Source organism: Coprinopsis cinerea (genome assembly GCF_000182895.1).
Source record: "Coprinopsis cinerea okayama7#130 chromosome 7 map unlocalized cont3.7, whole genome shotgun sequence".
In the NCBI taxonomy this organism is placed as follows: domain Eukaryota; kingdom Fungi; phylum Basidiomycota; class Agaricomycetes; order Agaricales; family Psathyrellaceae; genus Coprinopsis; species Coprinopsis cinerea.
The window spans coordinates 2,446,432-2,471,919 of NW_003307538.1; the positions used below are offsets into that span (position 1 = coordinate 2,446,432).

Below are 25,488 nucleotides of genomic sequence, written 5' to 3' on the forward strand. Positions count from 1 at the left end.
GCTCAACCTGCTTGAGAGGACTCGGCGGACGGGATGAGGAAATGGTGCTCTTGAATGGGAATGTTGGGCTAAACCCCGGCGAGCATGGGAAAGGCCAGCTGCAGTGCTTCATTAACAGTTACACTAACTGACATGCTTGGGCGATGTTCTCCCTGACTTTCTCGATACCGAACGGTGGGTTCATCTCGCAACTTGTGATAAGGGGAGGGAGACATAATGGTGAGGCCTCGAAAATCTCCTTCCGCATTCGAGAGATGGTATTGGACAACTGCGAGGTTGGCACGAGGTCAGCCTTGGTGATGACGGACTGGAGGGTCCATGGCTGGGTGCCGTCTGTGGATATGAGCTTCTGGGAGAGGTGCTGGAGCATTTGGCGGTCGAATTCGTTTAGACCGTGCTTGGCGTTGAAGAGGATGTAGACGCGACGCAATCTGGAGGTAGAGTTAGGTCCCTGAGGCGGCATCGAGCAGGGAAGGCTCACTCTTTGCGGGTGTCAAGGTAGGCATCGAATAGTCTGCCCCATTCAATCCGCCCTCGAGCTCCATAGCCAGGTGCGTCGACTAGGATAAGGTGGCCTGGTTCCTCGCCGACGCGATAGAAGTTGAGCTCTCGAGTTCTTCCCTGACACACCAGTCAGCGTGCAGAACGTAGTAGAGACAGATGGAGGACATACCGCCTTTGAACTTGTATGCAATAATGCCTTTCGGCCCAACACCGCGTTCAAGAGCGTTGACTTTCCGGCGTTCGCCCTCCCTGCGGATTGAGGTCACATATAGTCCAATCTGAGAGACTACTTCAGCTCTAACCTGTCACAATTACCTGCAGACAGTCAGTATACGCTTGAAGAAACGTAACCTTCACTCACTTCAGGGAGTCCATTGAAGTTTGGGAACGACTTCGGCGATGCCGCTGCAGCCAAAAAATCTGCAGCGCCCGTGTTCGAGAATACTCGTTCCGCCTGGGAATGCGTGCTGTGTAGTCGCAATAAGGTCGGACTAGTCCTTGTACGGTCAAGTGGTGGTCGCCATTTTGAAAGTCTCTGTCGAAGCAGCTGCAACGACATGTGAGTCTGAGAAAGCCTCGTCAAAAACCGTCTCGTCAACGCGCGACGCGACGAACACAGTCTTTTCTCACGCTCCGCGAACAGGGCAGGCTGAGCCTGGCCGCCAGAAATAGGAGACGCAACCTTCTTCCAACCCCACTCCCTCGCCACATTATGTTCAAGTACTCTGCCGACTGCTCTCACTCGTGTCTGACGACTCGGTCAGAAATCTACAAATCCTCTGGCGACCCAGACTGCACTGGCGCGTACGATGGTTCTTTGCTCAAGCTTCCTAGACGAAGCTAAGTGCAACAAAGTCTTCCATGATGGCAAATCCATCATGGCCGAGACGACTATGTATGGTTTGCACGAAGGTTGTTGTATTCTAGGATTCGGTTTCCGCTCTACCAGCCGGGCGCCCCTCAAATTTGGCACTTCTCTTCGAACCAGAAATCCAGAAGCCAGAAGACCCAGAGAATCAAGTTAGCGTTCGACCGTGCGCTGTCAGGCTCTTCCAATCGCTACGGTTGTCTCCGAGAAAGTCGGCAAAGGCCGTGGCCTATCTTCCTTCAGTGACTTCTTTTCCCTCACACCCCTCTCCTCGTCCCTTCGAGCTCCATTCCCACCTCGTCCTGTGAATGTCTTCTGCTCAGGCACAAATGTTCTTTTTCAAATGGGGTGCCTTGTGAGAAGGTCTGCAAGCACCCGCATGCTAGTCTTGACACTGGAACACGCTTTTTTTCTTCGTTGATTACTCTATCATTGACAAGAGGTGGTTGGATATGACTCAGGACGCAGTCCTGTTAGCGATTTATGTGTACTAGGCCCTGCGTCGAACGTTCGGCAACATGCCTCTGTACGCGAGTTGCTTTCCGAACGTATTCTTGGTACGACCGGTCTTTCAAATCCAGCGCTTCCTTGTCATCAATTACCTATCTCTTCCGACCTGCATCACCTTCTTGTCTTCTTGCCCTTCATTTTCTTTCGGCTTGTTCCTTGGAGAGACCCCTAAATTCAATCCGTACTCCGACGGAAGGGATCCCCCGGGATTGGAAATCGACAGCAAGAAGTGCATAAAAAGGCGCCAGAAAGTATGTTTCGCTCTCCTCATCCGTATTTTCTTACGGTTTGAGTTTGTACTGACATCACCATGCGAATCATAGACATCGCGTCTCTTCTTCTTGTCGGTCTCGCCTCACTTGTCGAAGCTCAGTACGTCTTTTCTTCTTCGACTGTCGCATTCCCGTTTTGCTGACACTCCTCGTCTTCCTTTATGACTGCAGGCGTCTCCCTCGTCGCAGTTGCGGAGCGCCTGACAAGTCACCAGATGAGCTATCCCAAGCCGAGGACAATTTCAGGCAGAACGCCCCCATTGGAGCCGCCTTCGGTGATTCTGCTCCTGGCATCCTCACCGAATACACACCCCAAGTGATTGATGTGCACTGGCACGTCATTCGAGCGGGTGAGAAAGAGGATGAAGGCAACATCCCGTAAGCTATTTTAGCCTCTCTTCAAGCTCTGTACTGATCATCGACCATCTTCTTCTGACGGCTCACTGATAGGGACTCGCAACTTGACTCTCAGTTGGACGTTCTCAACAAGGCTTACGCGCCCGCAGCCTTGTCGTTCCGCCTCGCGAACGTAACTCGTACTACGAACGCGGATTGGTTCCGAGGTGCTGGGCCTAATAATATCCAGCAGGCCGACATGAAGGCGGCCTTGGGCGTCAGACGCCCAGACGCGTTGAACGTCTACAGTGTAGCGTAAGTTGCGATTGATGGATGGTCTACAGTACTTCGAGTTGCTCACGTTAACACCTCGCATTGGATCAGTTTCAGAACTACTGGACTACTCGGATATGCCACATTCCCCGGTGACTACGAGCGTAAGCCAGAGGATGACGGTATCGGTCAGTATCATTGATGTTCCCATACCGTCCCCCGAGCGGTCGAAGCTAACATCAGTTACTTACTGCTTGTTTCGATTTTACAGTCATCCTTTACTCGTCTGTTCCAGGAGGTGTTTTCGCTCCGTTCAACCTCGGGCATACCGCCACACACGAGATCGGGCACTGGGTTGGTCTTTACCACACCTTCCAAGGCGGATGCCCGCCGCCGGGAGATTATGTCGACGATACCCCGCCTGAGTCGTCACCGACGTACGGATGCCCTGCGAGTAGGGATTCGTGTGTTGACTCGGAGGGCGTGGATTCCATTCGTACGTCGTTCTACCACTTTTCTTTTTCCTTTTCCGTGGAGAGAGTGTTGACGAGTATGGTCTAGATAACTATATGAACTATGCCGACGATGTGTGCATGAACAACTTCACCCAGGGTCAGATCGACCGGCTCCGTGCACAGATCGCAACTTACCGCGGGATTCCGTTGTGATGTTCCAATGGTCGTGGTTAAGCCATGTCACAAAATGGTCTTTCTTTCTTTGCTTACCTGCTATATTGAATATTCTTACTTGATCTTGTAACGCTTGTACTACGCCGCCTGCTCAGGGTTTCCGAGCCGCCTTTTCTTGGACTGTTGCCCTTTGAGTATTTTTGTGAAAGCCTTTGCTACAAACGTTGATGTAATATCCTCGAGCCATCTTTCGTTTATATCTGCCTTTATAAAACTTGCTACGCTCAACTTAATGGAGGCTGGTCCCAGCGACCTCATTCACAATGCGTTGAATAAATTTGAAAGCAGTGAGTGAATTTCGAGCAGTTGACGGGGCAACATAAGGGGTACAGTAGACATGTACAAAGGGAAATACGGGTGTTACATTCAATGAAAAAAGATAGTTTTGAAACCAAACTCGGCAACGCGTTGTTAATTCTCGTACGAACTGTGGACAGGCGCAGTGAGTCAGATGTCGCTTTCGAGGCATAGTGGCTTACCTTGAGAAATCAAAGTCCTGCTCTGGGACAGGTGTTCCTGGGAACTTCTCCTCCAGGCGTTTGGCCTCGACCTTGAGAAGCTCTTTGATCAAGTATGTTCGCTGATTAGATGCAGGGGTCCCCCAAAGGATTGGCCGGCTCCAGACATTAGGATATGGCAATGCGTCTCGCAGCTTCCAAACTAGTTTCGCCCCCCAATGTCGACCTTGAGCGAGGTTGTTCAAATATCGTACCGGCGCTGGATGAGGGGAGTCAGCACAAAGTGTAAAGAAAGAAGCAGAAAGCGTACGGGCTGAGGGCCTTCCTTTCTTCTTTGACCCTTGGCCAGTAGGACGTTGAGGCGAAATTCGTAAAAGGTTCAAATAGGCCGAGAAGCTGCGATTTGCCTCATCGAAATCATCATCCGACTCGCCGCTATCGGGGCCGGAGTCGGTGAGGAGCGATAAATCATCCTCACCAACGTCCACCGACGCCTCTTCAGGCTCCTCGACGTCATCCCAAGAACCATCATAGTCAGCCGCGATATCGCTGTGTGCATCGACCTTTCGGTGACCCCGAGCAAGCACAAAGTCGGTATTGAGTGCCTTTGGGCGTTGCGAGTCCTGTGAGTCGCGCCCCGGTGGAGGGATTGTTGTCCGAGAAGAATTGCTGTGCAAAGTATCGAGGAAAGCATATTCTTCACCTTTATAGAGGTCCTCAGTCTTGATAGTCTTGTCTCTGCAGTCAATGCGGAAAGACCACCACTCTCCCACACCCACCACGAGGATAATCCGCTGCGTCTCGTCTTCTTCGACTTCGAACGCCAGATCGGCCTGTTCCTGTGCACAAAACATGCCCTTCAACATAAGGCTCCCAAGGTCCTCGAAGAAGCTCTTGGCAGTCGGTTTACGACGCCCGGCAGACCGCTTCATCTCACCAAGGGATAAGGTATGTTGGTGAGTGACTTTGAGGAGGTGCCAATTCACTGGGTCGTCGTATAGCGAGTCGTCGGCCTTCGGAATGGCCATATAGCCGCGAGGCACCTGCTCGTGTAGAGGTATGTCAAAAGCACGCCACGCGCGGCCTAATGGAAGCTGTTTGAAGGCATGTTTCATGCCCTTCCTCAGCTCGGCAGCGAGCCACACGAGAGCGTAGTCGGGGATACGCTCCTGGTAGTTCTGGGGGGTCAGGGTATTGATGGAGTCGTTATGGGAGGCGGGGTTTGTAGTCGGGGAGGATGTGTATGTGTACTGGGGGATGCAGATGACTTGTGGAGAGATTTTACTGGCCAGTTCGTGGAAAACCATTCCCCATGGCCCGTAGGTGGGACTTTCGAGCCTGCGAAAGTTGAACTGTCGAGAGTATGCGAGTGCCGTAGCCAGCGAGTGAGTGAAGCGCTTATAGGCTGTGTCTATGAGGACAAAGTCCCCGAACGCTTTGTTCGAGGACATCGGGAGAGACGTAGGACGAGAGGGCTCGAGGAGGGGTGGTGTGGGGAAAGTAGATAGAAAGCCCGTGGGCCAACCACAGTCGGGGGAATCGGAAAGAAGGCCAGGAAGTCGTTGGGGGTTTATCAATCTGACACCCATTGGTAGAGTGTATATTTCAGGGCTTCTTTGATTATCGATTGTTATTGTTCGACGATTTTGGCTGAATTTCCGTGCTCGCCTCGTGCCAGCTTTCCTGGAACCAGGCGTGTTTAGAAAGCAATCGGGCTCCTGACAAGTCTGGATACTGTTGAAGATGAACTTCTTTGTTCCAACAATGGTTAAATTAACGACATCAACTCTCAGCCGTATACTCTACTGTACACACTGTTTGGTCGCATTTCTCATCAGCACAAGTTATTCTTACCGAGGGAGAGGTTCGTTGGCACCGAGGCAGGGATGCTCGGAATTGCTGTATTTGTTGATCGACCACAAGTTCACTCGATACAGCTGCTATTGAAGTCAATAAATTGTGTTTCTTTATTCAATTAAACGTTTTCTCGAATTTTCGCCAATTGGAACGGGCACTGGTCGGAGTGGCACCTCCAGGGGTTTGAGGAGCTCCCCCATCGGGGAAGAGTGATCCGGAGGCAAATTGAAACAATGATGATGAGGCTTGTCACGATCACGTGACCGTTCCCAAAGTGGCATATCAAGTTGAACGTCATTCATGGAATGAGAACTTGAACCCGCACGCTTGGTCTCCGTTCGCCATGTAAGCACTCCGATTGCTCCCATTTCTACAACACCTTACACCCTTCTAGGTCGCCCGCACAGACAGAGAAACACACAGAGGAATCCACCCCCGAATACCTTGAGTTCAAAACTTCCAGCGACATGGAGTCCGGGGAGCTGGAATTGCCACCTCCACCGCCGAGCTATCTGAAGCGCCCAGAGAGGTACTGCTACGATGAAGCTCTGGGACGACCGCGAGTCTGGGGCAGAGTCTTCGCCATCCCAGTTCTCTCTCACCACATCGAACGTTTCCTGAAGGAGAAGTGTCCTCAATATTATTGCACCGGGCCACAGGCAGGCGTCGTGTTCCGGGATGCCTTTCGACCCTTTGTTCCTCCTGAAGTCAAACGACTCGCATTCCTCGTCGTTCCTTTCCCCTTCAAACGCCCCAACAAGAAAGTTAAGGTCGACCTCGTGACTGTTTTGGGTGTCGTTATTGCGACCAACTTGACCGACGAGGATATGGTGAACGCGGACAACCAGGAGCTGATTAAGAAGACGCAGGAAGGGCTGGGTGTGACGACGCCCCCTGCTTGGTACTTCTTCGAAAATCCTTAATTTTGTTCAGTAAGATTTGTCGTTGGATTTTCCTCTCAACGCTGTACTGACGTTTCAATCATGTTCAACAGTAACACTCTCGTTTCATCACGCTGTCGTTTCGCTTTCGATACCCGGTCGCTTTCCTCGTTCATTGCTGTCTCACTGTCGTAGTTGTCAATCCAAGTCTATATGAAACATGTACGTCTATAGTCTATGCGTTTTATTGTTGTCATCCAAATACTTCCACCTGGGAACCATGGAAAGCGGGCGGCTGTGAGTTGCGACTATGCGTTCTCCACATGGTGTAACATCTGGCATGTTCGCTCCGACCTGTCACATTGGTGAGTTATTCCCAGTATGAGGTGCCAGTGGACGAAGTCAACTCCAGCCTCCGATACGTCCATGATACTTGTGGGCGGAGCGTCTTCTCCGAAGTTCTATGACCGTGCTTGCCAGTTGACTGATGTGAGCCAGTGTGGCTGTTCAGTGAGCGCTAAGGCAGGAATTCGTGGGGTCTACATCACAACGTGAGTATGCTCCTGCATATACCCTTCTACGCATTCGAAAGGGAAACCAAGAAGCACCACCCCTCAGCTTCCAAAGGTTCCCGAATGTCGAGTGCAGAGCATCTCTAGTGCGGACACGTCAGAGACATAACGATCGTCTCAGCCCGAATAGGGAGGGACCCCAGTTTTTGTTGTGGGTAGAGGGCACGAGTGCGGGCGACTTTGTTCTTTGGCGTTTTTCTGATGCAATTAAGGTACTTTTATCACGGTTTTGTCACGGTTCTGTCTACTCATCGTGCTCAGCGCTCAGCTGCTTCTAAATGACTGGGTCGCCTGTCTGATTTGGCTAAGATGCACTTCCTTCTCTGCCATTGTTCGATGGATTCGGATCCCTCGTGTTGGGCGCGAAACAACGTGTACGAGTGAATTAGTATTTTTCTACCTGTACCACAAGGGGATTCACGGAAAAATGAGAAGACTAAACGCCGGGTGGAGAGGCTTGGAACTCGATGGAATGACCAAGAACTTTACAGCGTTTGAGGCAAACCCATGCTAGCCACTCCGACGAGTCCTACTACTTACACAACAGCATGGTAATTCTCAAGACAAATGGCTAAGAGAAGCGATGAACGTTTACCCCAGGACCTGCGTGTGCTCACAGACATCAGAGACAATCGGAGTGCTAGAAGTCTGGACACATCCTTGGGGATTCGGGGTGAACACAACTTGCAAAGAGCACCACGAGCATTGGATTTCTGGAATCGTCACATTGTCTTGATCAGGATCCGGCTCGGCCTGCCGTTTCCCCGCACATGCCAGATGTGAGTGACTCGTCGCGGTCTCGCTGCATTACGATTGTGATAACCAAGGTAAGGTTCATTATTTCTCCACAGTCAGTGCTCGATTATGCTCATCTCATTCAGTATGCGGGGCCGTGAGAAGCGGTAGGTCGGACCATGGCGGAGTTTGGCTGGTGTTCGCAATCGCGTCCACGTAACTGTTCGAGCGCGCGTGATCTATTCCCAGCCAGTCAGAAACGATCGCGAGAAGAAAACCAGGGGGCTGGTATTGCCACCTCCACCTGCTTCTACGCTGCGCCCAGAGAAGAACAACTATGCCCACAATCATCCAGACTGGCAGGGCCCCTATTTTCGTTCCCCAGTGTTCTTTGGTGCCTTTTCTGATGCGATTAAGGCGCGTTTGTCATTGTCCTGTCATTATTCTGTCTTCTTATCTCACACAACCGCTTCTCAATGACTAGGTGCCTGTCTGACTGGGCTTTGTTTCTTCTCTGTCATTGTTTGAATTTGGTGCCCTCGTGTTGGGTGCGAAACAACGTGCCATATGAGTGAAATAGTTTTTTGCTTGTACCGCATGGGGATTCATCGCGAATTGGGAAGACTAAACGCCAGGGAAGAGGGCTGGAATGGGGCAGAACTTTACAGCTTTCGAGGCAAACCCACGCTCGCCACTCCGATGAGTCAAAGTTGAGCAGCAACGAGGCGTTATACGATTTCCCATGTGATCATTAATCTAGATCTGTGTACTCACACAGGCATCAGTGGTGACATGAACAGAGTCAGCAAGCTGGCCACATCTTGGGTCCTTGGGACGATCCCATTCAGAAACTTGCAAAGCCTGAGCGCAACAGTTGGGATCGTCGGTGTCCTGATCTGAGTTACCGCGGAATTCCGTTGTGATGTTCCAATGGTCGTGGTTAAGTCATTTCACAAAATGGTCTTTCTTTCCCGGCTTATCTGCTGTATTGAATATTCTTCCTCTTGGACTGTTGCCATATGAGTATTTTTGTGAAAGCTTTTGCTACAAGTGTTGATGTAATATCCTCGAGCCATCCTTCGTGTATATCTGCCTTTATAAAACTTCTTTGCCACGGGTTTCTCATACTTGTTGATTTCACGCCTCTGGGGTGGCTGGAATTACCAGATTAGGAAGGCATGTTTCCTAAAACGTCCAATCGGTTTGAATGGGTCAGGGACTGAACCCGTTCCAGACTCTCCTTTCTGAAGTATGGTGCTTCATAAGCTAGAGGGTGTGAGATCCGATCCCTACCTTCTTGACCGCCAGACTGACACGGAACGATTTAAAACATAAGACGGGCGCACGGACGCATTTTGGCAAACAATGCCAACCTTGACGAAAGGTATATAAACCTGCCCATCTCGCCTTCCACTCGTCAGAGCAGCTCTCTTCTTTTTTAACCACCATCTCCCAGCCAACAGTACTGGACGAGATGACGCTCTCTTCGTTGTCGCGTTTCTACACCTCGCTGCCCTCTTGCTCAGAGTGCTCCATCATCATGACCAGCGACGACAAATTATCTTAACTTGATGTCGCCGAGGCAGAACTAAGGTATGCGTTGCTGCCCCTCACAAGCGACCTTTTTGGTTTATCTCGCCCTTTGCAACAGATGCATACTATTACCTGAATCCGAGCGTCGGCCCTTCCTAGGTCCTTCAAACCTTCGGAGCGTGATCAACCAAAGCGTAGGCCCACCGGAGCTCTTGCGGTTGGTAGCTAACGGGGTCCTGGATTACAGAGACAAAAGTTCTCGCTACACCCCCCGTCCCTCCGGGGACGTCGAGGAAGTCCTGCGCAGAGTAAGTGGGACCTGTTCCTTCCTCGTATGACCAGCAAACCTGATGACCGTTCTGTAGCCATACGTCGATCCTGTTCCGCAATTAGGAAGGCAAAGGCATGGCCCCGACCCACGAGCCCTCACCCACTCCGCGCAACCACCCCCTTCATGACTGCTAAAACGGCTGGTCTCCGTGCGAGACCCCTATAGCAGGCCCATGTTCGGGGGATGGGTTGTCGTCTATCGGCGATGTCAGCACCTGTTTAGCCTTTAAGGGGCGAAGACAGCAATACTGCTTCGGGAAAACCATAGACGTTCAAAACGGATGTTGGGAGCATGAGTTTAGTTCCTTGGTTAATTTTGGGTCGTGCCTTTGGGTATGGATCTCCAAGAGAAGAGATGAGGTGTGTGTGTTTGCGCCTGGTTTTCCGTTGGAGTGAGCCTACTTGACGCGCGGTTATAGACTAAGGCATAGAAGCTTTGAATGTGCCTCATTTGTAATAATAACCAACTTGTTTTCCTATCTAAAGTCTGCGCGGATGTTTGTTGATATGGCCTTTTGTTGTCTATTCACTTTCAAGTCGCCTTCGGACATGACTCGGAGCTTCGTATCATTCTGTAGTTTAGGATTGTTACTAGTTGTCGACGCAATATCTATCAATGCAATGTAATCCTTGTTCTCTCGTCCTTTCGAAAGATTGAAGGCAAGGAAGGGACGCTGGGAATGACCGTTCCGACAATGACCCCTATCGGTCCAGGATCGCACGTGAGATGACGTCGCAGATTAGATTGCAGACTTTGATCAATCATCTTTTTCTGTTACCAGCTCCTTCAGTCCTCTTTCTTTAATCGCCATGGAGGCCCAACTACGCGAGGTAAGTTTGCACTTTGCATCACAACCAATACATTCAAAACCGATCTTAGGCTGGATTCCTCCAATCTGTTTACCTTGTTTCATTACGCCGACACATTTCGAAACCAACCTTGAACGACCGCTGTAGCTCGTCCCCTTCTTGAGAGACAAAAATCCCCAGGCGCGCCATCTTGCGCTAGAGAATCTTCTTCCTCAGACGGCACAAGGAGCACCATATCGCGATGCAATCTTTCTCAAGGGCCTTGGAGGCGGAGGGCTGCAAAAGGCCAAAGAAACGGATATCATCAGGGACTTGAAACTGTTATGCCGTGATCAGTTGGTGCGTCCTCTTCAAGTGTCAAGTCGTGGACTTGGCTTACGATGTGGTTAGAATGTCGCGCACGATGCATTTAGGGCGCTGGTGAACCTGTCAGACTCGCCTGCTCTGGTTGGTCCCCTCTCAGAACCAACCTTCCTCAACTTCATCGTCTCCTACATCATCGTAAGCCCCTCCAGTTCTGTGTTCCGACCCTGGTACCAGACCAATCTCTAGAACCCTCACTCAATATGCGCCGACCTCGCTTCAATGCTACTTTCGAACCTTACCGCCTCCTCCGTTCCCTGCAACGCCATTATCAACATGAAAATCTCCGTCATTCCTTACAAATCGCGCGAGGACGGCTCAAATCTTGTCTATCCCGTCGATTCAAGGAGCGGGTCATGTCCAACTCCCGTGCCGTATCCTCCTGGAGAACCGAAGGAGGTTGCAGCGATCCCGTTGCTTATCGACGCATTTGTCCAGGGTGCCACCATGGGCGAGATCAGCGATCTCTCGAAAAGGAAGAGGAAAGGAGAGTTGAACTTTTTGGCGAGTGTGTTTGCGAATTTGACTGTCGTAAGTGTCGTTGTGGAATTTATGAAGGGGGGATCTTAACTAATTTATGTGAAGTCTCCCGCTGGAAGAGTGCTGTTCTTGAAAGCGCAGCCGTTGCACATCGTCAAGCCCGACGGAGAGCCTCAGCCCGAAAAAGAGGTTTTGGAGTATCCGCTGGCCAAGATAGTGCCTTTCACCGAACACAAAGACAGCATTCGACGGAAGGGTGTTGCGTCGACAATTAAGTGAGCCGCCTTCATTCTGTCACATTGTGGGACGCGTATGAACACCATGGCAGAAATTGCTGTTTCCTGGTGAAGGGTCACAAGGCCATCCTCACACCTGAAACCGAGCAAGTCGCTGTCAAGCCTTCCAAAGTCTTGGCTGCTGGTGTCGATGCCCTGCCTTACATCCTCCTACCTCTCGCTGGACCCGAAGAATTTGATTTGGATGTATGTCGCTTCGATCTGTGGCCCAGTTCCGGGATTCTGAGCTCGTTGTTACCGCTTTTAGGATCAAGAAAAACTTCTTCCGGCTCTTCAGTTCCTTCCACCCGAAAAGAAGCGGGAGAGTGATGCTTTGATCAGACTAACGCTTGTAGAAGCTCTGCTTCTCCTTTGTCACACGCGCTGGGGAAGGGACTACCAACGCGAACATGGGGTGTATGAAATCGTTCGGGCTCTACATCTGCAGGAGAAGGATGAAAAGGTACGAGGAAGCTACTATTTCACCGCGAGTGGTTCTTGATGCCGTACGCTCGCATAATATAGGTTGCAGAACACATTGAGCGCCTCGTCGTACTTCTTAAAAGTGAAGAGCCCAAAGTCCAGACGGCCGATGACGAAGATGAGGAAGAAGATGTGGAGATGAATCTGGATCAGCCGGCCAAGAAGGAGGAGAGTGATGATGAGGACTTGATTATTGAAGAGATTTAGATTATTTCGGCCTCGAGGCTGGGTTCTCTGTCGCTGTTCATTAGTGAGTTTTTTTTCTATGAACGATCGACGTTGGTATACCCGCAGAATTGTCCCATGAGCGTAGACAATGATAGAAAGTGTTTCTTTCTCCTGCTTTCTGGTCAATCCATGCCTTGGATTTGAGGGATTGAAAGCAATTCGAATCCAAGTCTTCTGGGGTCCACAAGAACTCTTTGAACACGTTTTCGTCAGTGTCACGGTTTCAAACCGCCTGGAATGATCGCCCGTCGCCCGTACTGCTGCTTCCACCTTTCCAGCATTACTCCATGCGCGCTAGAAGCCACCTTTTCGAGCCCCGTTGTGGCCGTGAGCGCCGCGATACAGGTATAAAAGACCTGAGATTATTTCTGTTTTACCTCAGACCAACAGCGTCTTTCACTTCTCACCAATCTTCCCGATCTCTCTCAACTACCTACCTCAGCTATCCCTCTCCACAATGTTCAAGAAGGCCATCCTCGCTTTGACCGCTGCTGCCGTCGCCGTTTCCGTTACTGCCAATCCTCTTCCCAGCACCCAAGGAACTTGCAACACTGGTCACATCCAATGCTGTGAGTCGCGTCTTCCTCCTTCCCCGACGCGTCGCTCGTTGTTGACACCAATCCTGCGTGTATAGGCGAGAAGCTTTACCCTACTGAATCTCGTGAAGCCGGCCTCCTGGGCTCCTTGCTTGGTATCAACCTCGGCAACCTCCTTGGTGATATCGGGTCTGGATGCAGCCCTATCAGCGTCATTGGAATTGGCGGAGGCAACAAGTGCACTGCTGCGCCTGTTTGCTGCACCGATAATAAATTCAGTGCGTATTGACTTGATTCTTGTGCAAATGCAGGTATTCAATTATTGCTTTAGACGGTCTTATCAACCTTGGATGCACTCCTATTAACATTGGCTTGTGAAGAGATGCCGGATGAGGTGGACTGTCTTTGGCATTGATCCATTCTTCAGTCGTTACTTCCTGTCTCAGAGATACTAGACCACATCCCTACACTGCTACGCACATCCTTCTATAACCATTCGAGTTCACTACATCCTAATACAATTATCTTGACCATCCTCTGGCTCTGGCCTGAGTTCCTCCAAATTTGATTGCCATCGATGTCACCGTGAATTTTGGATGGCGCATCAATTATCCGTGATGCGCTGATGGGGTCTTTTGATGGCGGGGTTCGCGCTGGCTCATTTCCATTTGGTTGGCTCATCGTCTTGAACCGTCACGACCACGTCCAAGTTTCGATTCCGCCAGCAGCAGATCGTTGAAAAAGGCAGGAGAACGTATGCGGAAAGCGGAGGAGAACCTAGAGAACGGCGGGAAGCGGAACCGCCGCCCTTGAAAAATGCTGGCCAACTTTGGGATGCACTGGCTGGCTAAACCCGAGTCTGTAGGGGAAGAAGAGTAAAGGCAGGTTTGATTGGGGAGAATGTGAATGTGTAAGTGATGCTCAACCGACAGCTCGCTTTACAGAGTCTGACTTTGTCGGTCACACGAGTTAAATAGTCTCGATGAGTGTGCCGGCGGACCTTGCGCGTCAACGCGTCAATGTGTCGGCTGGTCGCGTATCGCTTGTGTTCTGCGTTACTTCTGGGAGAACGTTGCAAAGTCTCTGGTCGCGACACTGAACTCCTCCGCGAGCGACATTTGGGAATCAACAGCCACCACCGTGCTCCGTACTTGCGTCGCAGTTACCTCTGGATACCCGACCCAGGCGCCAGCGCACACTGTAACCGAGAGTCGTCCTCGCGGGAGAGATCGCCACTCACTTCGAGGAGAGGCACCGCGGGGTCGACTGGATGGGAGCGAGGAGATGACTCGCCCCCGATATGGTCAAGACTGGAATAGTCCGGCTGCCCATCGCTGGCCTTTTGACGGCTGGGACGTTGGTATCAAGTGCGCCGCGCTTGTGGATATCGCAATCTAGTGAGAGGAAACTGTGTGACAGTTGCTGACTATGCTTTCATTCGACGAATCCTGCTCGAGTCCGGCGGTATGTCAGTGCGAATAATATGCTGGGCCTTTGAAATGTATCTCACCGCTTTTACGCAGGTTCCTCCGTGCTGTTCTCCAGATGAAGTCGAGGTTGCGCAACGATGAAAAGCCTGCCGCCTGTTTCTTTCGACCCCTCGCCACTCCTGCGGCGTCGGTGTATGGTTATACACGCGTAGCCGCTGTCAATGCAGAGGACAACGATGACGATACACCCGAGACAGTGAAGATGTTGCTGACGCTGTGCTGACGCTGAGATCATAGATGGTGTTGGAGCCATTCTAGCAGACGAGGGATGTGAACGGCGCTTCAAGGCCGTGCGAAGTAAAGTGTGAAGCCGCCCAACTCACAGTGGTCCGCCGGATCACTGAAACGTGTTGCGCTCACATTCTCGTGCCATTGAAAATGATGCCTTGTTTTCTGGAATTACGTGCGGAGAAGTGACCTGATTTTTCTCCTGAAATTAGAAGGTATGGCTTATGTTTTATTTCGGTGGTACCATGTTGACTGAAATAATCCGACCAGATGTGTAGCCTATCTTCTCGAGGCACAGTGGCAGCAATTATCGCCTCTGGGTAACGGACAGCAGACTGTCGTAAAAACAACCTCAGAGTCTGGATGGATTAAGCAATCGGGATGAAATGTCGGACTCCAACTCTGTTCAAAGTGCCGTCAACCTATTCCTCATGTGGGCGCCTTGGCGAAGAGCCGTTTGGAGCAGTGTGCGGCAGGGAAAAGAGGATGGACTTCCCGGAAACCAAATCGTCCGATTTTCAGCAAAGTCTCGAGGTGTGCTGAGGTCAAATGTCAGTGATCCCCCGAACTAACCGGGCTCCGAACGGTATAAAGAGAACCTGATCGGAGGGAAAGAACGTCTCCCAACCTCTTCGGACCACAGCCAGTCGAATCGACACAGTCCTGGTTATCTTCCCGCCTTCAGCTATGGGTCTGGATTTGGTGAAGCTCGGTTTCTTCCTTGCCGTCGTTCCTGTGGCGACCATCCTCCTGAACGTTCTTCGTCAATTGGTATGTCCTGACCGCCACATCTCGTTCGTCTGCTCATTCTCGAAGCTCTTTCCTACCAGAGCGCCGAATCCACCAGAGGTTTTTCATTGGATTCCAATCGTTGGATCTGCGCTCCAATACGGGAACGACCCCATTAATTTCTTCTTCAAGTGTCGAGAGAAGGTGGGTTGGCTATAGTGACCCTTGAGATTAAGATATCTGAACCCTTTTTCACCAGTACGGCGACGTCTTCACTTTCATTTTGCTTGGCAGAAGAATTACTGTGGCGTTGGGACCCAAAGGCAACAACTTCATCCTTGGTGGCAAGTCGACCGTTTTCAACGCCGAGGATGCATACACCGTACGTTAAATGCATTATCCCTCTACCTCTTCGTTCTTTGACTCGGTTAATATTAGCACCTGATTACGCCCGTCTTCGGCAAGGATGTTGTGTACGATGTCCCGAACGAAAAGTTCATGCAGCAAAAACGATTCATCAAGGCTGGAATCTCGACGGAGAACCTCCGTGCCTACGTCGGTATGATTGAGGAGGAGGTCGAAGATTTCCTCGAGAAAGATCCATCTTTTGCTACCTACCAACAACGGAACCCAGCAAACGAGTGGGGAAGATTCAACGCCGTTAAGACCATGCAAGAGATTACGATCTTGACCGCCTCTAGGACCCTTCAAGGAAGAGAGGTTCGCTCGAGCCTGACGAAGGAATTTGCGCAAACGTACAACGACCTAGACGGAGGCCTCACCCCGCTGAATTTCTTGTTTCCCAATCTGCCGCTCGAGAGTTACAGGAGGCGCGACCGTGCCCAGAAGAAGATGAGTGACTTTTACATCGACATTATCAAGAAGCGGAAGCTTGCTCAGGTCGAAGAGGTAAGTCCGCATATTTTTCTCAAGTGTCGTTTGACCCCTAACCACTGAGTACAGGTCGAGCATGACATGATTGCCTCACTCTCTGAACAACGATACCGCTCTGGCGCACCCCTCCCGGACCACGAGATCGCCCACATCATGATCGCCCTTCTGATGGCAGGGCAGCACACATCGTCTGCCACGAGCTCATGGGCGCTCCTCCACCTTGCCCACAACGTCGAAGTCGCGTACGTCAGGTCTTCCCTCCTCTTTTTCTCTCCCTAACTCGTCCTCCAGCGAAGCACTGTACAACGAACAAGTCGAACACTTTTCCAACCCAGATGGTTCCTTCAGACCCCTCACTTATGATGAACTCCGTGCCCTTCCCATCCTCGACTCTGTTATCCGCGAGACGCTTCGAATGCACCCGCCTATCCACAGCATAATGCGATATGTTCGAGACGATGTTGTCGTCCCTGGCTCCCTCGCCGCGGCTTCGGAGGATAAAACCTACGTCATCCCAAAAGGCAACTACGTCCTCGCCTCGCCCGTCGTCAGCCAGATGGATCCTCGAATCTGGAGAAACCCTGAAAAGTGGGAACCGGCTCGATGGAGTGACCCCAACGGCGTCGCTGCACAAGCGTACAGCACCTACGTGGATGGAAACGGAGAGAAGATTGATTATGGCTTTGGAGCTGTGAGCAAAGGTACTGAGTCGCCCTATCAGCCTTTTGGTGCTGGAAAGCATCGGTGTATTGGTGAGCAGGTACGTGGTTTTCAGAGTCGAGAAGTGAACTGGAGGCTGAATGATTTTTAGTTTGCATACCTCCAACTCGGCACCCTTATCGCTACTATCATTCGAAAGCTGGAGTTGAGGGTGGATAAAGTTCCTGAGCACAATTACCATGTAGGTTCTTCCGTCTTCTGCTGTCATACTCCCGGTAATGCTCATATGGCTCGTTACTAGACTATGATCTTGATGCCCAAAGCTCCCGATGTTATCTCGTATCGCCGTCGCAATGTATAGATGCTTGCGACCGACAGGATGTCGTACGCACCCACTTACAAAGATTGCCAAGTGGCCACAACGGTGATGTCTGTGGCCTGGTTTAGGATACACATATGTCGAGTACATGATCTAGGCGGTAGCCACACCCCCAAGTCCTCGCAGCAATGTCATAATCCAATTTTCGTCATGGATGGCATCAATAATGTTCCTGAAATCCTCGAGCTCACTCACGTACCTCGTCGCCGTGCTCTTAGGTAGAACATGCACTCGTCCAGCAGTCGTGTTCATTGGCGAATTATACAATCTTGCCAGTGGGCTCTTCGGCCGAGCCCCGTGCCTACGACTGGGGGTGCGCCTGCGATGTGGGATAGATACTTTCACATAATGTGCACGAAAATGATTCATCTGGACTGCATTGCCCTAGAACGACCAACCAACGTCCGTTAGCGACTCGTCTGCAGCCAGCGTTACCACTCGTTAACATCGGAGCAGTTCGATCTCCGAGTCGGAGATCTCAGCATCAACCCATCAATGAGGCACCGCATGCTCTCTTTCTCTCCCAACACCTCTAGTCTCCTGATTCCTCGACAACTATCCTACCAAATCTGTTCTCTGAGCTTTTTCCGGGGTTCTTATGCCTGGAATGCAGGGGAGGTGCCCGGACCCGATCTGACCCTCCGCCTCAATATTTCTCCTTTCCCCTCCCTCCACAAGGGCAAATGGTGTAGTTGGTTATCACATCCGCTTAGCATGCGGGGGGTGTCCGGTTCAATTCCGGATTTGTCCATTTTTTACGCTGTTTTTTATTGGAGGGAAGAAAGGAAAGGTACCAGGAGGAGCAGGAGCAGGTGGAAGAAAGGTGCTGGTAGTTTTGAACGAGTTCGTCGTCAGGAGCCAGGGATGTGTCCATCATCTTTGTTCGACGGTATTCCGTAATCTACATGATAGTGTTTGTACATTTGTTCATAATCTGTTCTGTTGAATGCAAGGGGAAAAGGAAGGGTACCATCAGGAGCAGGGGGAAACCAGTCTACAGTTCAGAACGAAAATCGTCCCCCGGGCAGTAAATAGTCTTAGTACATGGCCAATCTTTATGGTCCAACAATCCACAGATACTTATTTCAATAAAATACAGCAAGTTACATTCTTCTTTTGAGCTACAGAGTATCCATCTCCCAAACGCTTTTTAGTGATGGAAGAGCCTCAAGGAAGTGTGAGCAAAGACCATTCCATGCTCATCAGCAGCCTTGATGCACTCCGCATCCATAACACTTCCGCTAGGCGCAGCCAAGTACTTGACACCGCTCTTCCTGGCACGATGGACGTTATCAGGGAAGGGGAAGAACGCGTCACTCGAGCACGAAACGCCGTCCAACTTGGCAGCCCACTCCTTCTTGGTCTGCTCGCTCAACGGCTCAACGGGTCCCTCGAACAAGCTCTCCCAGTGCGCCTTCTCACCGCCCTCCAAAACCTCGCCGCTGACGTAGAGGTCGATGGCGTTGGCCTTTTCGGCGCGCTTGACGCCCTTTTTGAAGGGGAGGGCGAGGACTTGGGGGTGGTGGCGGAGCCACCAGAGGTCGGCTTTGCCGCCTGCGAGGCGGGTGCAGTGGATGCGGGATTGCTGGCCTGCGCCGATACCGACGATGGCGCCGTGGTAGGCGTAGGCGACGCTGTTGGATTGGGTGTACTTGAGGGCGAGGGTGGCCACGATCAAGTCGGTGACGGCTTCCGAAGGGAGCTGAAGCAGGTTCCAATCGTATATCAGCATTCCATTCCCAATCAGTCTCTGGTAAAAAGTAGTTGGAGCCTTACCTCTTTGTTTTGAGTGACGAGGTTTTCGAACAGCTTGCTGTCGATCTTGGCGTTGTTCCTGTTCTGTTGGAGGTAGACGCCGTAGACCTGCTTGGTCTCGAGAGCAGGGGGCTCATAGGTGGGGTCGATCTGGAAGGTGTCATCGATCAGATGGGGTTGCCGATAGAGGCATAAGAATAACGCACCTCCAAGACACAGTACTTGCCACCCTTCTTCTTGCTCAAAATCTCGAGGGCTTCAGGGGAGTATCCGGGCGCGATGATACCATCGGAGACCTCGCGGGAGATGATCTTTGCGGTGGCGACGTCGCAAGGAGCAGAGAGGGCAACAAAGTCGCCGAACGAGGACATACGGTCAGCGCCTAGATATGATTGTCAGAACACCAACGGTGAACGAGGCAGATAACAGTTATACCTCGGGCGCGGGCGTAGGCAGAAGCCAAAGGAGTGAGGGGCTCCTTGAGGTCATCGACGCCATAGACCTTCTTCTCGGTCTCGTTGAGTTCGATGCCGACAGCAGCACCGGCGGGGGAGACGTGCTTGAAGGAGGCGGCTGCGGGGAGGCTGAGGGCCTCCTGCAACTCCTTGACGAGGGCATACGAGTTCAAAGCATCGAGAAGGTTGATGTATCCCGGGGAGCCGCAGAGAGCTAAACATACAGTCGGTCAACAGGCCAAAGATGCAACATGAAACGTCCGACTCACCCTTGAAAGGAAGCTTTCCTTCAGTGACGAAGGCCTGAGCAGGCTTTTGGTGAGGGTTAGCGCCGTATCGAAGAGGTGTCCTCTGGACAGGTGCAGCTAACTTGTCCTCGGGCAAGTCCGAGGAAGCGTATTGCTCCCTGAAATAACCGCTGATGGCGTCATCGTATTTGGCAGTCATCTCGAACGCCTTCAAAGCCAGTTTGCTCCTGATGTTTTGGCCCACATCGCCGTTGCCGTTTTTCCAAGCGTCCAAGAACTCCTGGTAGTCGGCGGGATCGGAGAGGACTGAGACACGAGCGTGGTTCTTGGCGGCGGCGCGGAGGAGGGTGACGCCTCCGATGTCAACCTCTTCGACGGCGTCGGCGAGTGTGCAGTTGGGCTTGGAGATGGTTTCGGTGAAGGGGTAGAGGTTGCAGACGACGATGGAGATGGGAGAAATTGATTGGGCTTGGAGATCTTGTTGATCGGAGGGGATATCTCGCGCAAGGATGCCTGTAGACGATAAGCTCCGTGAGTTTCCACGTTGCATTGGCCAATATAGTGACACTGACCTCCGTGGACGGCAGGGTGCAGCGTCTTGACTCGGCCTCCGAGCATCTCAGGAGCCTTGGTGATGTCGGAAACATCTCTACAGAAGTAAAAGATGACTTCAGATGACGCTGGCAAACGTATTGGAAAGACAAACGCACTCAATGGCCAGACCAGCATCCCTAATCTTCTTTGCAGTTCCTCCAGATCCTAGCAGGCGGACGCCGGCATCAGCGAGGCCCTTAGCGAGCTCCAACAGCCCGGTCTTGTCGTAAACGGACAGCAGGGCTGCTCATTCCATCACATTTCAGTTTCAAATATGAACACAACGTGTAGAGGGCGTACCGATAGGCTGCGACATGGTGGATGGAAGTCGTAAGGTGAAAGAAAGATTAGAAAAATGTCGTCGATGTCCGGGGGCTTTGGCTTCCGAATCAGGAATTCATGGAACGGAAACGGAAGGTGATAAGATGGAACGGGCTGAGATAAGATATTGCTGTCTTGGCGACTAATAGACGATCGGCCGACAGTGGCCCTCAAGAGTTAGACCTCAGGCTCAAGCCTTCAAGGTATCTAGATTCTAGTATCACATTGAAATGTATATTGTCTTTTATAACAATCGAATGGCGAGACAGAAGTGTTCGGTAAATTGGAACTTGCTTGTACCGCTTTCCGGGAGCTTTCTAGAACACACTCATTTCGTTTGTCGAGAGCCGTGGAGTTCCGCACGCTCCGCCATAAGAGTATCTCCCCATTTCCGCACTTCTGGATGACGGAGGGAAGGTATACTGGAGTCAAAGAATGGCTGCAACGTTGGGATGCCTTGGTTTCGCTCGTATTCCAGCGCTGAATGTCGGTAGGAATGAGATAGAGCAGAAGATCGAAATTTTGAATTGATGTACCTTGTGAAGCCATTTCAAACCTATCCAGGTCTGTATCTACGGTTAGAACTGAACGAATAATGCACCAGAAGAGAGAACACACGCCTTTGACGAACTTGGCTTCGGGTGTGTTTCCTTCCTCGTATTCCTGTAACCATAAACGGAGCGAGTCCATGTCAAGCCATAACATCCATATTTACACGATTCTTACCCGCCAGAGCGCTTCGATCCGTTTGGCAGCAGGCGAGTCATGAAGCATCTCGTGGATAAAGCTCCTCATGGCGTCTTCTTCCAGTTTATGCTTCTCGGCCTTGGTGAACCCCTCGCTGGGGGCAATGTCGCCAACCTGCGCTTCTGCAAGGTCATGCACGAGGGCCATCATGATGCATCTAGCCGATGCATGTCCAGTCAGTTAACGCGAACACTGGAGACCGGGAAGCTTATCCTCACTTCGACACGTCCAGGGATTCGTCAGAGGTGAGCATGCAAAGCATCGCCATTCGGTACATATGGTCTGAGATACTGTAGAGCGTTTAGTACACCACTTTCGACATCAGACAAGCTAGCGAACGCACCTCTCTGGCCCAGCGACCTAAGGGTAAATCCAACCCGCATGTTATTCCAGTGCTGAAAAAGTGCTGAGCGCGTAATTTCATACGTTATGGTTGACCCATCCTGTTCGCTTCTGAGTCTATCGGAGTCCAAGAAAGAAATTAGATTGGGTTCTTGTTGACCAGGAGAAATTCGCGACTACCTTCAACCGTTCTAGGACGTGGATGAAGGCCAATTTGTCTTTATCTTCGTCGCCTATGCTTTTGTAGAGAGGCGGAAATGTTCTTTTGGGCTTCGAGGACGTTGACTTGGCTTCCATCGTCGTGGTTCTGGAAGAGAGGCGCGGTGCCTGTTGACGTCGGCTCCGCCAAGGTTAGGAGCGCATCAGTGGCTGTGTTCCAGGCGCATCATGCTGGTAGGCGCCCACCCGCTTGCAGCCGCTTGCCCTATCAAACTGAGTCGTAGCCGACCTGAGGAAGAATACTCTGAAACCCTAGATGAACTCGTCCGATTTGGTGAAGCACTCAAGGCGGGGGTAGATGAGTACGACGACGATCTGCTCACCATGAAGCTTGAAAGCCAGTATAGACATATGTGCACTAATGCCTTTGGGCTTATTCGTATGCTGCTATTCCCTCATCGAAAGGCTATTTCGATGCCGTCTGCTTTTCCTCCATCGACTCATGGTCTCTTGACTACATAGCCCCTATTAACTCAGATTCTGGGCCTGGAGCCGAATCGGAGCATGGCCCCTATTTATGAGCTTGGGAACCTAACAGTGCCAAATACGGCCCTGGATAACCGCGGCGGCGGCAATGATGTCGTCAGGCCTTCGTTCAGCGTTGACCTGAACCACAATATCGTACCGCAGCCCACGGCACTAGGAACAACGCCCAGAGTCTATCCAGGACGACACGCAGCGTCGCTATATCCATAAGAGCCCGCGATATCGACGACCAGAGCAGCCTTTCATCCATTGGCTACCGATACACAGCATCGACCTCAATCCAGATTCCAACGACCCGTACCGCCAACCGCAGTAAATCATGGACATGGAAGGCTTTGAAGACGAGAACCCCTTCGAGGAAGTCGAGCATATCAACTCTGAAACGTCGTCGGTATCCAAAGACGCTATGTACGACCAGCCCTCGCCGCAGACCGATTTCGCTAGCCAGCCCACCTCGCAGACCGACAGGCCACCCTTTCCCTCAGCCGGGTCTCACAGACAGCACCAGGTGCATCCCAAGACGGACTACTGCTGCTCACAGGACAGGTATCTCCACCAGAACGATGACTTTGAGATTCGGGTGCGTGGCTAGGGATGCATGTCGAGGGGTTGAACTCACTTCAGGCATTGTTATGCAGATCGTAGACGCCCAGAAGACGTCTGTGAACTCGACATCCCCGTACATCACCTACGTTATCAGAACTGGGGTACGTTTCGTTCCTCAGGTCGTAAACCTCGCGCTAATGTCACTAAACCCTGTTGTCTAGACTGCAGAAGCGCGCCATCGGTATTCAGAGTTTGAATCCTTGCGCGAATCGCTGGTGAAGCTGTATCCGACCTTGATAATACCACCTATCCCTTCAAAGCAGACGATCGGAGACTATGCTATCAAGCAAGGGAAGGCCAAGGAAGACGCTGGGCTAATCTCACGGAGGAAGCGGATGCTGGAGACATTCCTCAATCGCCTAGCGCGGCATCCGATACTCTCGAATGAACACGTCTTCCATCGGTTCCTGGAGGGAGAAGTCTCGTGGGTTCGTCTCTCCCTACCACTGGCTCCATCGAAACAACGCTAAATTGCATCTAGAACGAGGTTCTCAATTCGCCCCCCATCTCCAACCTGCCCAAGAACATCCTGAAAGCCCCCTCGCACGACCCCACAGATCAGACTTCTCTAGCGGCTTATTCTGCGTTACCTAACCCCTCGGCGGCGCATCCACTGCGAAGACCTGACCAACGCTTCCTGGATTCAGAGGCGTTTACCATCAAGTTCGCGAACCATATGATGGGCCCGATGGAGAAGGTCTCACGACGGGTCGTCAAACGCTGGAAAGGTGTGTTGCTTTTTGAAGACTCTTAGGACGGGATAATAACAGTGGGAATAGACTACGCGCAAGATCAAGCAGACTTGGGCGCCGTCCTCAACGGTTTCAGCTTGAACGAGAACGACGAGCTTGGTGCGGCGATCGAGAAGACGGGGCAGGCGGTTGATGTGGGTTACGTCTCCACGACGAAGCTGCTACAAGATATAGAGCAGAATTGGCAAGAACCGTTGCAGGAGTACAGCCAGTTCGCGTCTATTATCAAGAAGCTGCTAGCCTATCGTCACCAGAAACACGTGCAGTTTGAAATGACGCAGGACATGCTGGACAACAAACGCGAGCAGTTGGAGGAGTTGGAGAAGAGTGAGCGGGAGGCGAAGCGATTGGAGGAAGCGTTGGGCAGGGGGCGGGCTTCTTCTAATCCGCTGACATCACCAACAACGCCGAGTGAGCCAGGAACAGCGCAAGCCAGCGTTGAAGGCTCTGAAACTCACGAAAGCGAAACTGCATCCACTCGTCCCTCGTCAACATACATTCCGCCCCACCCTGGTTCCAATCCTGCGAAACGGCGAGTAAGGGCACCGGGCATGGGATTCCTGAATGCATTGAGCTATTCATTGCATGGAATGATGGATGTGGATCCTGAGACTGCAAGAAGGAACAGCATAACAAAAACACGGGAATCCATCTCCACGGTATGAATTGCTCGGATCCTTTATATGTTTATCACTATCGCTCATCCTTGTTTCCTCCGTGCAGTTGGAAGATGCTCTCCATTTGGCGGCTCGAGACCTCAAGTATTCGAGTTCCACGATACAAGCAGATCTGGATCGATTTCAGCGCCAGAAAGTTGCAGACCTCCGTGAAATGGGTATCGCGATGGCCATTGCGCATCGGGATTGGTGCAAGAAGGTTCGTAAATTGTGATTCTAAATTTATCTCTCATTAAGGCTGAACTTGATGTCATTTTCGTTTCGTTTTTGTCCCGCCTTTACTCGCCCTCTTTTTTTCTTTCTTTCCTTTTGTCGATTTCAATTATAGAACCTGGAAGCATGGGAAGAGGCGAAGCGGGAGATTGAGAAGATTCCTGATCATCCAAACAAGGATCCTACTCCGTCGTCTGAGCCTGAACCTTCGAAAGTGCCGCCTCATGTTGCGATGTTCTCTGGGACGTCGACGTCGAGTAGGAGAGATTCGAATGCTACTGTCAATGGGCGGTAGAGTCCTTAGGTGAATGGTTGTTATTTGTTGTATAATACATTTGGTTCTATTACTTCGTGGTTTGTTTCTATCCTTTTCGTGGCGGAATGAATGTACCTCAATCATCGGTCTGACTGAGTGTATGTTCTCAGGCGAGTATAAGGGAACTTGGAAGAGAGTTGGTGGATTGCTATTCGCCCTTGTGTTTTTGATGAACCTCCACAAAAGTTGCACAGGAATATGTTACTGGAGAATCTGAACAATGGAAGTACTCAACTCCTACGCTGCGAAGGTATGACCTCGGAGATAGACGCCCAACATGAGAGACCCCTTTGGAAAAGCTGATATTTGGAAGAGCTGTTCACTGCCGGGGTCTGTTAACCACATAGATTGGCTAAGAACGACGATGGTAGTACAACGCTATTG

The 25,488-nt window shown here is 51.3% G+C and overlaps 11 protein-coding genes and 1 non-coding gene across 12 annotated transcripts; 8 read left to right on the top strand and 4 right to left on the bottom strand.

The window, feature by feature from the left end:
- Positions 1 to 118: 118 nt before the first annotated feature.
- CC1G_08357 (hypothetical protein) lies at positions 119 to 1,384 on the bottom strand (the record flags this gene model as incomplete). Its single annotated transcript, XM_001831701.2, has 6 exons — positions 119 to 431; positions 482 to 621; positions 674 to 753; positions 807 to 819; positions 866 to 958; positions 1,313 to 1,384. The coding sequence occupies 6 exons, from the start codon at positions 1,382 to 1,384 to the stop codon at positions 119 to 121; spliced, it is 711 nt and encodes a 236-aa protein (XP_001831753.2).
- Positions 1,385 to 2,192: 808 nt separating this feature from the next.
- CC1G_08358 (metalloprotease) lies at positions 2,193 to 3,663 on the top strand (the record flags this gene model as incomplete). The annotated part of the gene is made up of 6 exons (XM_001831702.2): positions 2,193 to 2,254; positions 2,326 to 2,532; positions 2,605 to 2,805; positions 2,881 to 2,951; positions 3,035 to 3,259; positions 3,325 to 3,663. 6 exons carry the CDS (start codon positions 2,193 to 2,195, stop codon positions 3,429 to 3,431), a joined length of 873 nt encoding a protein of 290 aa, XP_001831754.2. The 3' UTR covers positions 3,432 to 3,663.
- A 200-nt stretch (positions 3,664 to 3,863) lies between these two features.
- On the bottom strand, positions 3,864 to 5,361 carry CC1G_08359 (hypothetical protein; the record flags this gene model as incomplete). Its single annotated transcript, XM_001831703.1, has 3 exons — positions 3,864 to 3,879; positions 3,932 to 4,169; positions 4,221 to 5,361. 3 exons carry the CDS (start codon positions 5,359 to 5,361, stop codon positions 3,864 to 3,866), a joined length of 1,395 nt encoding a protein of 464 aa, XP_001831755.1.
- Positions 5,362 to 6,234: 873 nt separating this feature from the next.
- Positions 6,235 to 6,903, top strand: CC1G_08360 (hypothetical protein; the record flags this gene model as incomplete). The annotated part of the gene is made up of 2 exons (XM_001831704.2): positions 6,235 to 6,699; positions 6,762 to 6,903. One exon carries the CDS (start codon positions 6,235 to 6,237, stop codon positions 6,688 to 6,690), a length of 456 nt encoding a protein of 151 aa, XP_001831756.1. The 3' UTR covers positions 6,691 to 6,699; positions 6,762 to 6,903.
- Positions 6,904 to 10,628: 3,725 nt separating this feature from the next.
- CC1G_08362 (cytoplasmic protein) lies at positions 10,629 to 12,436 on the top strand (the record flags this gene model as incomplete). The annotated part of the gene is made up of 8 exons (XM_001831706.1): positions 10,629 to 10,649; positions 10,776 to 10,967; positions 11,019 to 11,129; positions 11,181 to 11,522; positions 11,577 to 11,746; positions 11,800 to 11,953; positions 12,015 to 12,209; positions 12,272 to 12,436. The coding sequence occupies 8 exons, from the start codon at positions 10,629 to 10,631 to the stop codon at positions 12,434 to 12,436; spliced, it is 1,350 nt and encodes a 449-aa protein (XP_001831758.1).
- A 478-nt stretch (positions 12,437 to 12,914) lies between these two features.
- On the top strand, positions 12,915 to 13,371 carry CC1G_08363 (hypothetical protein; the record flags this gene model as incomplete). Its single annotated transcript, XM_001831707.1, has 3 exons — positions 12,915 to 13,026; positions 13,092 to 13,271; positions 13,325 to 13,371. The coding sequence occupies 3 exons, from the start codon at positions 12,915 to 12,917 to the stop codon at positions 13,369 to 13,371; spliced, it is 339 nt and encodes a 112-aa protein (XP_001831759.1).
- A 922-nt stretch (positions 13,372 to 14,293) lies between these two features.
- CC1G_14896 (hypothetical protein) lies at positions 14,294 to 14,706 on the top strand (the record flags this gene model as incomplete). The annotated part of the gene is made up of 3 exons (XM_002910873.1): positions 14,294 to 14,360; positions 14,413 to 14,461; positions 14,517 to 14,706. The coding sequence occupies 3 exons, from the start codon at positions 14,294 to 14,296 to the stop codon at positions 14,704 to 14,706; spliced, it is 306 nt and encodes a 101-aa protein (XP_002910919.1).
- Positions 14,707 to 15,349: 643 nt separating this feature from the next.
- CC1G_08364 (lanosterol 14-alpha-demethylase) lies at positions 15,350 to 17,523 on the top strand. The gene is made up of 8 exons (XM_001831708.2): positions 15,350 to 15,482; positions 15,528 to 15,644; positions 15,700 to 15,822; positions 15,879 to 16,349; positions 16,404 to 16,576; positions 16,626 to 17,094; positions 17,146 to 17,235; positions 17,296 to 17,523. Exons 1-8 carry the CDS (start codon positions 15,399 to 15,401, stop codon positions 17,353 to 17,355), a joined length of 1,587 nt encoding a protein of 528 aa, XP_001831760.1. The 5' UTR covers positions 15,350 to 15,398; the 3' UTR covers positions 17,356 to 17,523.
- A 527-nt stretch (positions 17,524 to 18,050) lies between these two features.
- CC1G_20156 lies at positions 18,051 to 18,124 on the top strand. Its single transcript has one exon. It is a non-coding gene; the product is annotated as a tRNA-Ala (tRNA).
- Positions 18,125 to 18,431: 307 nt separating this feature from the next.
- On the bottom strand, positions 18,432 to 20,741 carry CC1G_08365 (bifunctional purine biosynthesis protein ade10; the record flags this gene model as incomplete). The annotated part of the gene is made up of 8 exons (XM_001831709.2): positions 18,432 to 19,075; positions 19,150 to 19,278; positions 19,335 to 19,510; positions 19,564 to 19,797; positions 19,853 to 20,344; positions 20,404 to 20,480; positions 20,542 to 20,668; positions 20,726 to 20,741. The coding sequence occupies 8 exons, from the start codon at positions 20,739 to 20,741 to the stop codon at positions 18,524 to 18,526; spliced, it is 1,803 nt and encodes a 600-aa protein (XP_001831761.1). The 3' UTR covers positions 18,432 to 18,523.
- A 333-nt stretch (positions 20,742 to 21,074) lies between these two features.
- Positions 21,075 to 22,132, bottom strand: CC1G_08366 (HD domain-containing protein; the record flags this gene model as incomplete). Its single annotated transcript, XM_001831710.2, has 7 exons — positions 21,075 to 21,226; positions 21,283 to 21,409; positions 21,473 to 21,650; positions 21,712 to 21,783; positions 21,837 to 21,853; positions 21,920 to 21,952; positions 22,016 to 22,132. The coding sequence occupies 7 exons, from the start codon at positions 22,130 to 22,132 to the stop codon at positions 21,075 to 21,077; spliced, it is 696 nt and encodes a 231-aa protein (XP_001831762.2).
- Positions 22,133 to 22,859: 727 nt separating this feature from the next.
- CC1G_08368 (sorting nexin-41) lies at positions 22,860 to 25,182 on the top strand (the record flags this gene model as incomplete). Its single annotated transcript, XM_001831712.2, has 7 exons — positions 22,860 to 23,120; positions 23,179 to 23,247; positions 23,308 to 23,574; positions 23,628 to 23,874; positions 23,926 to 24,557; positions 24,622 to 24,774; positions 24,904 to 25,182. The coding sequence occupies 7 exons, from the start codon at positions 22,860 to 22,862 to the stop codon at positions 25,081 to 25,083; spliced, it is 1,809 nt and encodes a 602-aa protein (XP_001831764.1). The 3' UTR covers positions 25,084 to 25,182.
- Between the last annotated feature and the right edge of the window lie 306 nt (positions 25,183 to 25,488).

What these genes read in the sequence shown, in the direction of transcription:
- CC1G_08364 (XM_001831708.2), top strand. Translation starts at nt 15,399, where the DNA reads ATGGGTCTGGATTTGGTGAAGCTCGGTTTCTTCCTTGCCGTCGTTCCT. An exon ending in TGAACGTTCTTCGTCAATTG is followed by an intron (nt 15,483 to 15,527) that starts GTATGTCCTGAC and finishes TCATTCTCGAAG; the next exon opens with CTCTTTCCTACCAGAGCGCC. An exon ending in TCTTCAAGTGTCGAGAGAAG is followed by an intron (nt 15,645 to 15,699) that starts GTGGGTTGGCTA and finishes CTTTTTCACCAG; the next exon opens with TACGGCGACGTCTTCACTTT.